Source organism: Amphimedon queenslandica, unplaced genomic scaffold, assembly GCF_000090795.2.
Source record: "Amphimedon queenslandica unplaced genomic scaffold, v1.1 AMPQUscaffold_13519, whole genome shotgun sequence".
NCBI lineage: Eukaryota > Metazoa > Porifera > Demospongiae > Haplosclerida > Niphatidae > Amphimedon > Amphimedon queenslandica.
The window spans coordinates 40952-51146 of NW_003546245.1; the positions used below are offsets into that span (position 1 = coordinate 40952).

At 35.7% G+C, this 10195-nt stretch overlaps 5 protein-coding genes and 1 long non-coding RNA gene across 8 annotated transcripts in view; 1 reads left to right on the plus strand and 5 right to left on the minus strand.

Moving 5' to 3' along the window:
* Positions 1-27: 27 nt before the first annotated feature.
* On the plus strand, positions 28-3067 carry LOC109582010 (uncharacterized). The gene is made up of 2 exons (XR_002184861.1): positions 28-358; positions 2796-3067. It is a non-coding gene; the product is annotated as an uncharacterized LOC109582010 (long non-coding RNA).
* On the minus strand, positions 170-1510 carry LOC109582005 (uncharacterized). Its single transcript, XM_019996545.1, has 5 exons — positions 1375-1510; positions 1292-1329; positions 1124-1246; positions 895-1068; positions 170-579 (listed from the first exon to the last, which is right to left on the minus strand). Exons 1-5 carry the CDS (start codon positions 1394-1396, stop codon positions 433-435), a joined length of 504 nt encoding a protein of 167 aa, XP_019852104.1. The 5' UTR covers positions 1397-1510; the 3' UTR covers positions 170-432.
* LOC109581984 (uncharacterized) lies at positions 2098-5618 on the minus strand. Of its 3 annotated transcripts, XR_002184849.1 has the most exons (10): positions 4949-5074; positions 4867-4904; positions 4701-4823; positions 4472-4645; positions 3593-4124; positions 3322-3541; positions 3088-3264; positions 2612-2935; positions 2510-2559; positions 2098-2170 (listed from the first exon to the last, which is right to left on the minus strand). XR_002184849.1 is itself a non-coding variant. In XM_019996513.1 (8 exons), exons 1-5 carry the CDS (start codon positions 5601-5603, stop codon positions 3975-3977), a joined length of 492 nt encoding a protein of 163 aa, XP_019852072.1. In that variant the 5' UTR covers positions 5604-5618; the 3' UTR covers positions 2670-2935; positions 3088-3264; positions 3322-3541; positions 3593-3974. The 3 variants fall into 3 exon arrangements, 2 of the variants coding, with proteins under 2 accessions (XP_019852072.1, XP_019852077.1); XM_019996513.1 differs by lacking the exons at positions 2098-2170; positions 2510-2559; positions 4949-5074 and adding an exon at positions 5597-5618 and having other exon boundaries at positions 2670-2935; XM_019996518.1 differs by lacking the exons at positions 2098-2170; positions 2510-2559 and having other exon boundaries at positions 2670-2935; positions 4949-5050.
* Positions 5619-6089: 471 nt separating this feature from the next.
* Positions 6090-7506, minus strand: LOC100638626 (proline-rich transmembrane protein 1-like). Its single transcript, XM_003382841.3, has 6 exons — positions 7383-7506; positions 7294-7328; positions 7151-7226; positions 6995-7032; positions 6775-6942; positions 6090-6420 (listed from the first exon to the last, which is right to left on the minus strand). Exons 1-6 carry the CDS (start codon positions 7384-7386, stop codon positions 6229-6231), a joined length of 513 nt encoding a protein of 170 aa, XP_003382889.1. The 5' UTR covers positions 7387-7506; the 3' UTR covers positions 6090-6228.
* A 50-nt stretch (positions 7507-7556) lies between these two features.
* On the minus strand, positions 7557-10065 carry LOC105312967 (uncharacterized). Its single transcript, XM_011406019.2, has 9 exons — positions 9961-10065; positions 9863-9906; positions 9331-9513; positions 8733-9221; positions 8646-8680; positions 8541-8592; positions 8262-8296; positions 8030-8200; positions 7557-7896 (listed from the first exon to the last, which is right to left on the minus strand). Exons 4-9 carry the CDS (start codon positions 8734-8736, stop codon positions 7660-7662), a joined length of 534 nt encoding a protein of 177 aa, XP_011404321.1. The 5' UTR covers positions 8737-9221; positions 9331-9513; positions 9863-9906; positions 9961-10065; the 3' UTR covers positions 7557-7659.
* Positions 9030-10195, minus strand: part of LOC105312968 (uncharacterized) — a 5790-nt gene continuing 4624 nt past the window's right edge. Inside the window, exons 6-7 of the mRNA XM_019996205.1 lie at positions 9331-9513; positions 9030-9221 (exon numbers count right to left, since the gene is read on the minus strand). Coding sequence (XP_019851764.1) covers positions 9030-9221; positions 9331-9513 — 375 coding nt within the window. The remainder of the gene's footprint in view (positions 9222-9330; positions 9514-10195) is intronic.

The following is a 10195-nucleotide window of genomic DNA, read 5'->3' on the forward strand; positions in this document are numbered from 1 at the left end:
ATTCGGCAAAAAGGCGTGGCTACAACGCCTTTCAGTAGCACCTTTTGTAGTATTGTAACTCATTTTTGCTGAAATGGAATTTTCCCAAACAGACTAGACTCCAATTGACTTTGCTCTACTTATACAGCTGCACTTCACTCAAAGGTGTGTACACATTATAGCTAACCAATCACAATGTAATGAATAGGATGTTTAAAAAAAAACAATCAAATTTATGTACTAAAATAGTCCATAGTATTTGACAACCAACTTTTTATGAAAATGAGTGAACAAGCAAACATTTTCAAAGGCGGGGTCACAAATAGACTACCTACATCTATAGATAATCTATTATACAGAACAACAGTAATGAATGCAGGTACACACACACACACACACACACACATACATTTAATGACAAGTTATTGTAATGATTATTGTCTTTCTTTTAACTCAAAATGTAATCACATGTACTGTATACAGTAAAACAAAAATGACCACACCGCAGCCAAATACTATTGCTCCCCCACTGAAGGCCAGAGATAAGCAGCGACTCCTTTGTGCAGCTTCCATGTCCCCACGAAGTTCTTCATCTTTTGCCTTAAAAGGAAGAAATATCATATAAATCAGTTGAGAGCATAGATTTATATATACTTAAAAGAAACTGAAATTGCCATTAAGTCTAAAGATGCATTTTAATAACAATGACAGGTTTCATTCAAACATTATACCAAAAGGGAGGGATTAAATGAAATTTGAGCAATGTTGTACTTAAATATACAATTATGTATAATTATGTTGTTAAGGAGAAGGAGCTTGTTGCCAGCAGCCAAGTAACAAGTTACCAAAAAAGAACTGATTTTTAATTTGCACAACACAAGTAACTACAATAGAATAGAAGGATACAGTACTTACTTGACTAGCAAATACCATGGCCGGAATGGTACACAAAAGAACCAAAAATGTACCACAGAAGAAGCAAAGAACAGTCAAAATGACAGCAAAGTTTAAATAGTAATCACTTGAACTGGACTGGCTTGTCTGTGCCAGGTAATTAGGCATTGGTTGCCTCACAGTGACTACATGGTTCTGGATAATAGTTTGGTGTTTTAAAAAGTGAACTTTAAAACCCATAAATACTTACATGAGGTGGGGGACGAATCAAATGTGGAGGAACTGGAGGTACTTTGTATTGTTCTATATCAATGAACTGACTCATGGGCTGAGCCTGAGGCAATGGCTGAGGTGGTGATGGTACAGCATCACTCTTATGAGAAAAACAAGTCCACAATCATTATGTTATAAAACTTACTTTATGTTCAACTAACAATGGATCATAATCTTCTTCACCTAGAATAGCAAGAGCAAATGAATAAGTTTATCAGTCAATGGCACCTTCTGTGTTATTGTAGCTCATTTTAGGATTTTCAAGACTACAGTAAAGTAGTATACTAACTTGGCTCAAGTTATATATGGCTGGTTGACTTTTAAGGGCTAAGGCCAAGTTATTAAAGGGTATGACCCAGTACCATTAGCTAACCACAGGAATGAAGAATGTTTAAAATAACTATAACATATCAATCATTAGCTGAGAATTCTCTCATAACAAACTGCATGTACTGTAGTACAGTACAGTCATTGGACACAACTTTAAAAGTTCATAAGAAATCCAATTTTTTCTACACGTGTAGAAAGAATTGGATTTATAAGTACATGTATATACATGCATCAGAAAATATTATAAAATGAAGAATTTTCTACTTTTCATTTTTGGCAAAATTTAGTCAAAGTTCCAAGTACAGGGACTTTGGTCCGATTTTGGAGCGACTTTAAAAATTCATAAAAAATCCAATTTTGATTGGAATCAGCTCAAACTTTCTACACAACATAAGTAGATGTATATGTATCAGAAAACATTATAAAAATGAAAAATTCTTTATTTTTTATTTTTGGCAAAATTTGGCCAAGTTCCTGTACTATAATATAACAGGGATTTTTACACGATTTTTGAGTAAATTTAAAAAATTGTAAAGAATCCAATTTTGATTGAAATCAACTCAAACTTTTTAGACAACCTAAGTACCGGTACATGTATATGCATCAAAAAGTATTATAAAAATCTCTACCTTTTAATTTTTGGCAAAATTTGGTCAGAGTCACTGTCACCTTCAGATACAAGCATTCATTGTAGCTATAAAAATGGTATAAACTTACATGATAGTGTGAGTAAGACTCTATGAATAGTTTAATAAGATTCTCTGTTAAATTTTATCTTAATCATATTCTTTATCAGAATAAAGTGCTATGATAGGGTGTGCTATGATAGCTCAGTGGGTCTGATAATTGCTCATCTATCATCAAGAAGGTAGGGATTTTATTATGGCACAGTCATGCTATGTGTGTGCATAGACATACATCTGCTTGAGTTTTAGAGAGCTATACATAGACTATTGATTGCAAGTTAGTAATAGTAGCTATAGATTTATTTTAGGCCTTTTATTGCAACTTTACAAGCTACATCAAGACTTACTTCTGTATTTGGCTCATGCTCGTTTCCTCTGGGTATCAAAAGAGATGCTCCTATTGAAAAATAAAAACAATGATGGATTAAAACGAGCTATAAAGCATTTACTTTCTTCCGCAGACATAATCGCGCATCATACAAGGCCTTAAGGGTGGGGGTCAGCTCATTCTGCAAAAAGGCGTGGCTACAATTCAGCCACGCCCCAGATCATAATTAAAATTATTATTGATAAAAACACACTGACTGAACTTAAGTGAATCAATACACAATTATTGTCTTTTTTTACTTATAGCTGGTCAGTGAAAGTGCAACATATGAAATAGCAGTTATCACAACACCACCAACTATCATTCCACCAATATTAAAGACCATTGATACGCAGCGACTGTTTTCTGCAGCAACAGCATCTCCACGAAGGTCTTCATCCTTTGACTTAAATGAAGAATAATAATACAATGCAATATGAACAATTGAAAAATTTACAATTTCATAAGAAATTGAAATTGCTATTTATCACTATATAGCTGTATTTAATAACAATACAGGCTTCAACACAAACTGCAACAACTGATATTATTGCTCACTTTGTATGCAAATATCATGGCTGGAATGGTACACAAAAGAACTAAAAATGCGCCACAGAAGAAACAGAAAACAGTCAAAAAGATAGAGAAGCCCAAATAGTAGTCACCTAAACTATAATCACCGCTTGACTGCATTTGCATGGACTGCAGTGGCTGGCTCACAGTGATTCCATGGCTCTGGGCAATGGCATGAAAGAGTAAGTAAAAAAATAAAGCAAGATTTACTGAACTAACAGCAGTAGTTGGAGGAGGAGGAATAACATTAGGAGAAACTGGAGGTACTTGGTATTGCTCTGTAACAACAAAGTGAGTTCTGGCGGCCATTGGTTGCAGTGTCAGTTGATGTCCAGGTGGTGGTTGACTCTCCAGGGGAGACAAGAAAAGCATTTTGTAAGTCCAACTTGAAGTAAGCTTACTTTTTGATCACTTAAAAATAGCTCCAAATCTACTTCATCTATAAAATAGTGAAAGTAAATGAATAGCTAGTTTTATCATTGAGTAGCACCTTTTGCAGTATTGTAGCTCATTTTTGCTGAAATGGAATTTTCCCAAACAGACTAGACTCCAATTGACTTTGCTCTACTTATACAGCTGCACTCAACTCAAAGGTGTGTACACATTATAGCTAACCAATCACAATGTAGTGAATAGGATGTTTAAAATAAACAATGAAAGTTATGCACTACAATAGTCCATGGTATTTGACAACCAACTTTTTATAAAAATGAGTCAACAAGTAAACATTTTCAAAGGCGGGGTCACAAATAGACTATCTACATCTATAGATAATCTATTATACAGAACAGCAGTAATGAATGCAGGCACACACACAAACACACACATATACATTTAATGACAAGTTATTGCAATGATTATTGTCTTTCTTTTCACTCAAAACTAATCGCACCTCCTAAAATCAGTAAAGCAGAAATGACCACACCGCAACCAAATACTATTGCTCCCCCACTGAAGGCCAGAGATAAGCAGCGACTCCTTTGTGCGGCTTCCATGTCCCCACGAAGTTCTTCATCTTTTGCCTTAAAAGGAAGAAATATCATATAAAGCAGTTGAGGGTATAGATTTATACATACTTAAAAGAAACTGAAATTGCCATTAAGTTTAAAGATGCATTTCAATAACAATGACAAGTTTCATAACATTCAAACACAAACAGCAATTAAGTGCAATTGCAATGCATTACATCAGAAGGGGGGCTAAAAGACATTTGAGCAATGTTGTACTTAAATATACAATTATGTATATTATGTTGTTAAGGAGAAGGAGCATGTTGCCAGCAGCCAAGTAACAAGTTGCCAAAAAAGAACTGATTTTTAATTTGCACAACACAAGTAACTACAATAGAATAGAAGGATACAGTACTTACTTGACTAGCAAATACCATGGCCGGAATGGTACACAAAAGAACCAAAAATGTACCACAAAAGAAGCAAAGAACAGTCAAAATGACAGCAAAGTTTAAATAGTAATCACTTGAACTGGACTGGCTTGTCTGTGCCAGGTAATTAGGCATTGGTTGCCTCACAGTGACTACATGGTTCTGGATAATAGTTTGGTGTTTAAAAAAGTGAACTTTAAAACCCATAAATACTTACATGAGGTGGGGGATGAATCAAATGCGGAGGAACTGGAGGTACCTTGCATTGTTCTATATCAATGAACTGACTCATGGGCTGAGCCTGAGGCAATGGCTGAGGTGGTGATGGTACAGCATCACTCTTAGGGAAAGTAAGTCCACAATCATTATGTTATAAAACTTACTTTATGTTCAACTAACAATGGATCATAATCTTCTTCACCTAGAATAGCAAGAGCAAATGAATAAGCTTATCAGTCAATGCACCTGTGTTATTGTAGCTCATTTTAGGATTTTCAAGACTAGCAGCTTTAGTATACTCAACTTATACGGTCGGTTGACTTAAGACCAAGTTATTAAAGGGTATGACCCTGTACTATTAGCTAACCACAGGAATAAAAGAATGTTTAGAATAACTATCAATCATTAGCTGAGAATTCTCTCATAACAAACTGCATGTATGTACTATAGTACAGTACAGTCCTTGGCTACAACTTTAAAAGTTCATAAGAAATCCAATTTTGGTTGAAAGCAGCTCAAACTTTCTACACAACATAAGTACATGTATATGCATCAGAAAATATCATAAAAATTGAGAATTCCCTGCTTTTCATTTTTGGCAAAATTCGGCCAAAGTCTTACAGGGGACTTTTACACAATTTTTGAGTAAATTTTAAAATTTGTAAAAAAATTAAATTTTGATCGAAATCAACTCGATCATTCTACACAACATAAGTACATGTATATACATCAGAAAATATGATAAAAATGAAGAGTTTTTTTGGCAAAATATTTTTGAGTAAATTAAAAATTTTGTAAAAAATCAAATTTTGATTGGAATCAACTCAAACTTTTTTGACAATATAAGTGCATGATATGCATCAGAAAATATTATTAAAATGAAGAATTTTATACTTTTCATTTTTGGCAAAATTTGGCCAAAGTTCCTGTCACCTTTAGATACAATCATTCATTGTAGCTATAAATTATAATAAAATGACACAAAAGCTTCATAGACTTACATCATAGTATGAGTAAGAGGCTCTATGAATAGTTTAAAAAGATTCCCTGTTGAACTTTATCTTAATCATAATCAATCATAAAGTGCTATAGGGTGTGGTTGGAATGTGAACTATACTACTAGTATCACATTCATAAGGTGTGAATGCCTGCATGTGAATGACATCACATGATCCCACAAGAACAGACTGTGCTCTTCACTGCTAACAGTTTGCTTTACTCTACTGACACTACACTAGTGCAAGTGTACAAGTGCAAATGTACAGCATCAGCATGTACTAAAATGACTTCATTATCAGCTAACAGCTTAACGTGACGCTTTAGTATCTCACACATTTAAGGATTATACTTCTTCCTTGCATAATTAACTTTCCATGCGAGACAATTATAAACTTTGCAGCAATAAAGATAACTTGTAAACAAAAACACAAACAACCTAAAATAACAAACACACTAGCTATAGCTCATCCTCAAAGTTTATAAGTACATATACAGACCCACTGAGCTTACAGATGTGCTCCATAAGCTCAGCAATAGTAATACTGGTAATAGTAGGAATAATAACAGTTGTTGGCTTGAGAAACAGTCGTTGCAATCACAATTATGAAAATGACAATGAAGACAGCATATGTTGCTATGCCTCCAATGTTGAGGAAGAGGGCAAGTCGGCGGTTTCTTTCAACAGCTGCTTGATCACCACGAGCGTCTGCATCCCTAGCCTGTGAATATAATTAATAATTATTAATAATCAATAATTACATGAAATGGAGTGAAATATCTCAGACACAAAGGAAAAACAAGCAATTTTTTTGGGAGTCATAACGCAAAGTGTTTACTTAAAAAGTCAATTTAAAAGAATAAACCATCATGTCATGTGTACAGTTGTAGGCGTAGACAAAGTTGATAAGTATATACACATGTAGATAATCCCTGAGATAAAAGTCACATAATAACAGTCCTTTAGGGAATGAAACACCAAACAGTGCATTGGGATATTTAACCAGTTTCAATAAAATATCAGCACCTTAACTGATGTTTCCCCTGTATTCTACAGTGCTATTGTTATGACTTACATTGATTGCAAAGACAATGGCTGGTATGGTACAAGCAAGAGCGCACCATGTTCCCCAGAAGAAGCAGCAAATGGTCAAGAATATTGAGAGACTCAAGTAGTGATCAGCCGACCTGTATGTACGATAGGTCGTGTGGACTGGGGCAGGCTGGGTCACAACGACAGTGTTCTAAAAATTAATTATGTCTCCATAACAAGAAATGAAAGAGATTGTTGCTTACATTATGTGTAGCTGGTGCAGCCTGATAGCCACCATAAGCTGTAAAGGAAAGAAAACAATTGTTTTACATAATCTAATTATTCTTCATGCATGCCAATCACTTGTTGGTGCTTGCATGCCATTCAAGTGTAAAGACAGTATTTTTAAAAGGACTGACCAGGAGGTGGATAACCCTGCTGAGGTGGATAACCCTGCTGTGGTGGGGGGGCCATTGGTGGCGGAGCATTGTATGCCTACAAAGAGAAGAGAAGTAAAGATATTATACAGCTGGAGACAGACCGCCAGTTAGCATGGACTTACTGGAGGTGGGGGCTGTACCAATGGCTGTTTGTCACCTAAAGAGTAAGAGACAGTTAAAAAATACTGAAACTAGCAACCGCGAGCCTTACTCATCCTTATTGTATGGAAGATTTGCTGGAAGCAAGAGACAACTTTGACAAGAGAAGGGGCTGAAAGGACTGAGCGCAGTAAGGTCACTAAGGTCAGCGGGAAACTAGCTGATGGTAGATCGGATCCTGTGCATGTGGTAGGTAGATAGACTCACGTGCTAAAGCCACAAAAAATTAAAATTAATTTTATTAGCACTCCAACACAACGACCATTGTATCTTTTTCACACACAAAAAAAAACTAAAACTTAATAGCAATACCATGAAAAAGGTCCTGTTCACTTGTAGCAATAATAAGAATAATCGTTATAATAATAATTATAATAGGAATAGCAATAAGAATAAGAAGAAGAATAATAATAAGATCCAGCACTGACATTGATTGAAACAATGGCAATAATGATGACAACTATGGACACAACGTAGGTGACAATCCCACCAATGTTGAGACCCAAAGCTAAACGACGGTTACGACTGACTGCTTCTGCATCACCACGGACCTCAGCATCTCTAGCCTGAAATGAATAGAATACATAAAGGACAAATCACCCTCAATTTTTATTTCATTTTCTGATACATATTGATGTACTTATGCTATGTAGCAAGTTTGAGCTGATTTCGACTTCAATTTTAAAGTTAAAGACTTACATTGATTGCAAAGACAATGGCTGGTATGGTACAAGCAAGAGCGCACCATGTTCCCCAGAAGAAGCAGCAAATGGTCAAGAATATTGAGAGGGTCAAAAAGTGATCTCCGCTTGTATGACGATTATAAACAACAGCCGGTCTAGTTGGCTGAGTTGTCACAATAACGGTATTCTAAAACAACAAAGAGATGAGGTTAAACAACAAAGTAATGTATATTTTCCAAATGGCTTACATTAGTTGTCTGAGGAGCTGCATAATATGGCTGAGCTAGAAATGAAAATATTGTATTATCAAGTTGCAATATCAGATGCCAATGAGTATAGAGTAACATAGTACATATAGTAAGACTATCTGTAGTAAGAGTATCACAGTACATATAGTACACAGTACTTTAAAAATTACGTACCTACATGCAAAAAATTCCCCAGAGGTCACCACAAATTTTGATAAAGAGGCAGACAGTAAAAGTACATGCATAATAATATTGTTGAAATTTCATTAATTTTCATACCAGGAGGTGGTTGATAGGGCCGTTGAGGTGGAGGTGGCTGATACTGGTAAGGCTGGAAAAAAACACAATACAATAATTCATGCATGAAGAAGAGGTTCAACTTACAGGTGGTGCTCCCATCAGCGGCTGCTTATCGTAACCTGCAGGAAAAAGAGGCGAAATAATGCCATTACAATACAAGTATAGTCATACTCATGTTGCAAAGTGGTACAATATGAATCTTCCAAACGTGTAAATGAACTCCTCTATGTCCTCCTCTACTTTGCACGCGCGTTTAAAATACCGTATAAACTCTATTTTAGTGTTTTCAAAATTTTAACTGATTTATGCCAAAGATATTAGATAATGATTAATTTTTTGTGGGGCGAGGTCAATAAACAAAGTATATTATTATTATAAAAACAGCTGACACAATAAACAAACACATCACTGTACATCATTTGCACAAATAAAGTTTTGTTTGCAGCATTTCTTCTGAGCAGGGCCACACTAATATGTAGTAGGTGTTGGAGTTCCATCTTCAGCATGATGGACTTCATATCGATAAGACATGACATACCAAGCAATGGTGAGGCCCAGTGTAATCAGACCAACAATAGATCCAATGATGTTCAAAGCAAGTGCAGCCTGACGCTTGGACCTCATTGCAACCATGTCCCCTCGCATCTCTGCCTCTCTTGCCTGCAAAGAATGCGGAAAAATAAAAGATTATTATATTGAAAGGTACACTGAATGTAGTGTTAGTTATCAGAGTGACAACAGAGCAAAAGGGAAAGATGTCGTAACTAACATGGACAGCATAAACAATTGCTGGTATGACACAACAAAGGCCACATGAGCCAAATATGCACCAGAAGAATGCAAGGAAGACAGAGAGCGTGAAGAAGTTGTCACTGGGGTAATGAGTAGCAGCTGGGTTTGTATGATACTCTTGAGCCAGCGGCTGAGAGCTGACAATACGGACAGCAGGATTCTATAGTAAAGAAGACAAGAGCATAGCAATTGATCAACAATGCGTGAATATGTGCCAAATTTGTCACTTGTGTTAGGCTAATGTTGGCATTAATAAGTTTTTATAAAAAGGCATGGGCATAGCTGATACTCTTGGCATAACCGGGAATAGCATAGCTCAATCTGCCCCGCTGTAGGGAGACTGATGAATTAAGGCATCGTTTCACTATAGTCTAGATCATCTACATTGTTAGTTTTACTACAAAGAATGCACAGTTCTGGTTTTGACTGCATGCCAACCTAGTTACAAATAATCAGCTTAGGCAGAGTTGAGCTGATTAAAGCCAGAGTATTAAATTATGGCAACTTACAACAGAGTAAACGGGAGGTGCCTCTGGAGGAATTAAAACTTTCTCTGTGGAAAGAAAACAATCAATAATCAAATTCGATGCTTATCCTTGTAACTTACGGTCTTCCATTTTTCCAGGGATGTAGTCTATGATATCTCTTTCTCTTTGTCTAAAGATGTTTTTGCAAACTTTTTGCTGAGCAATAGCAGTACTCACACGTGATGATGATCATAATGATTAATGATGTTATAATAATGATGTAATAATGATGCATTGATGCAGCAATTGCAATTACCGGTCATTATACATGTATAGCTATACTGCATTACCTTAGTGAATGTACACAGTCTAGAT

Coding starts and splice junctions, on each gene's coding strand:
- LOC100638626 (XM_003382841.3), bottom strand. Junction 7,227..7,293: donor TGGTACAGCCCCCACCTCCA/GTAAGTCCATGC, acceptor TTCTCTTTGTAG/GCATACAATGCTCCGCCACC. Junction 6,943..6,994: donor CTGCACCAGCTACACATAAT/GTAAGCAACAAT, acceptor ATTAATTTTTAG/AACACTGTCGTTGTGACCCA.
- LOC109582005 (XM_019996545.1), bottom strand. CDS start 1,396: ATGAGCTACAATAACACAGAAG. Junction 1,330..1,374: donor GAGCTACAATAACACAGAAG/GTGCCATTGACT, acceptor TTGCTATTCTAG/GTGAAGAAGATTATGATCCA. Junction 580..894: donor CCATGGTATTTGCTAGTCAA/GTAAGTACTGTA, acceptor CTTCCTTTTAAG/GCAAAAGATGAAGAACTTCG.
- LOC105312967 (XM_011406019.2), bottom strand. Junction 8,593..8,645: donor CGCTGATGGGAGCACCACCT/GTAAGTTGAACC, acceptor GTTTTTTTCCAG/CCTTACCAGTATCAGCCACC. Junction 8,201..8,261: donor CAGCTCCTCAGACAACTAAT/GTAAGCCATTTG, acceptor TTGTTGTTTTAG/AATACCGTTATTGTGACAAC.
- LOC109581984 (XM_019996518.1), bottom strand. Junction 4,824..4,866: donor CATTGTTAGTTGAACATAAA/GTAAGTTTTATA, acceptor ACTTTCCCTAAG/AGTGATGCTGTACCATCACC. Junction 4,125..4,471: donor CCATGGTATTTGCTAGTCAA/GTAAGTACTGTA, acceptor CTTCCTTTTAAG/GCAAAAGATGAAGAACTTCG.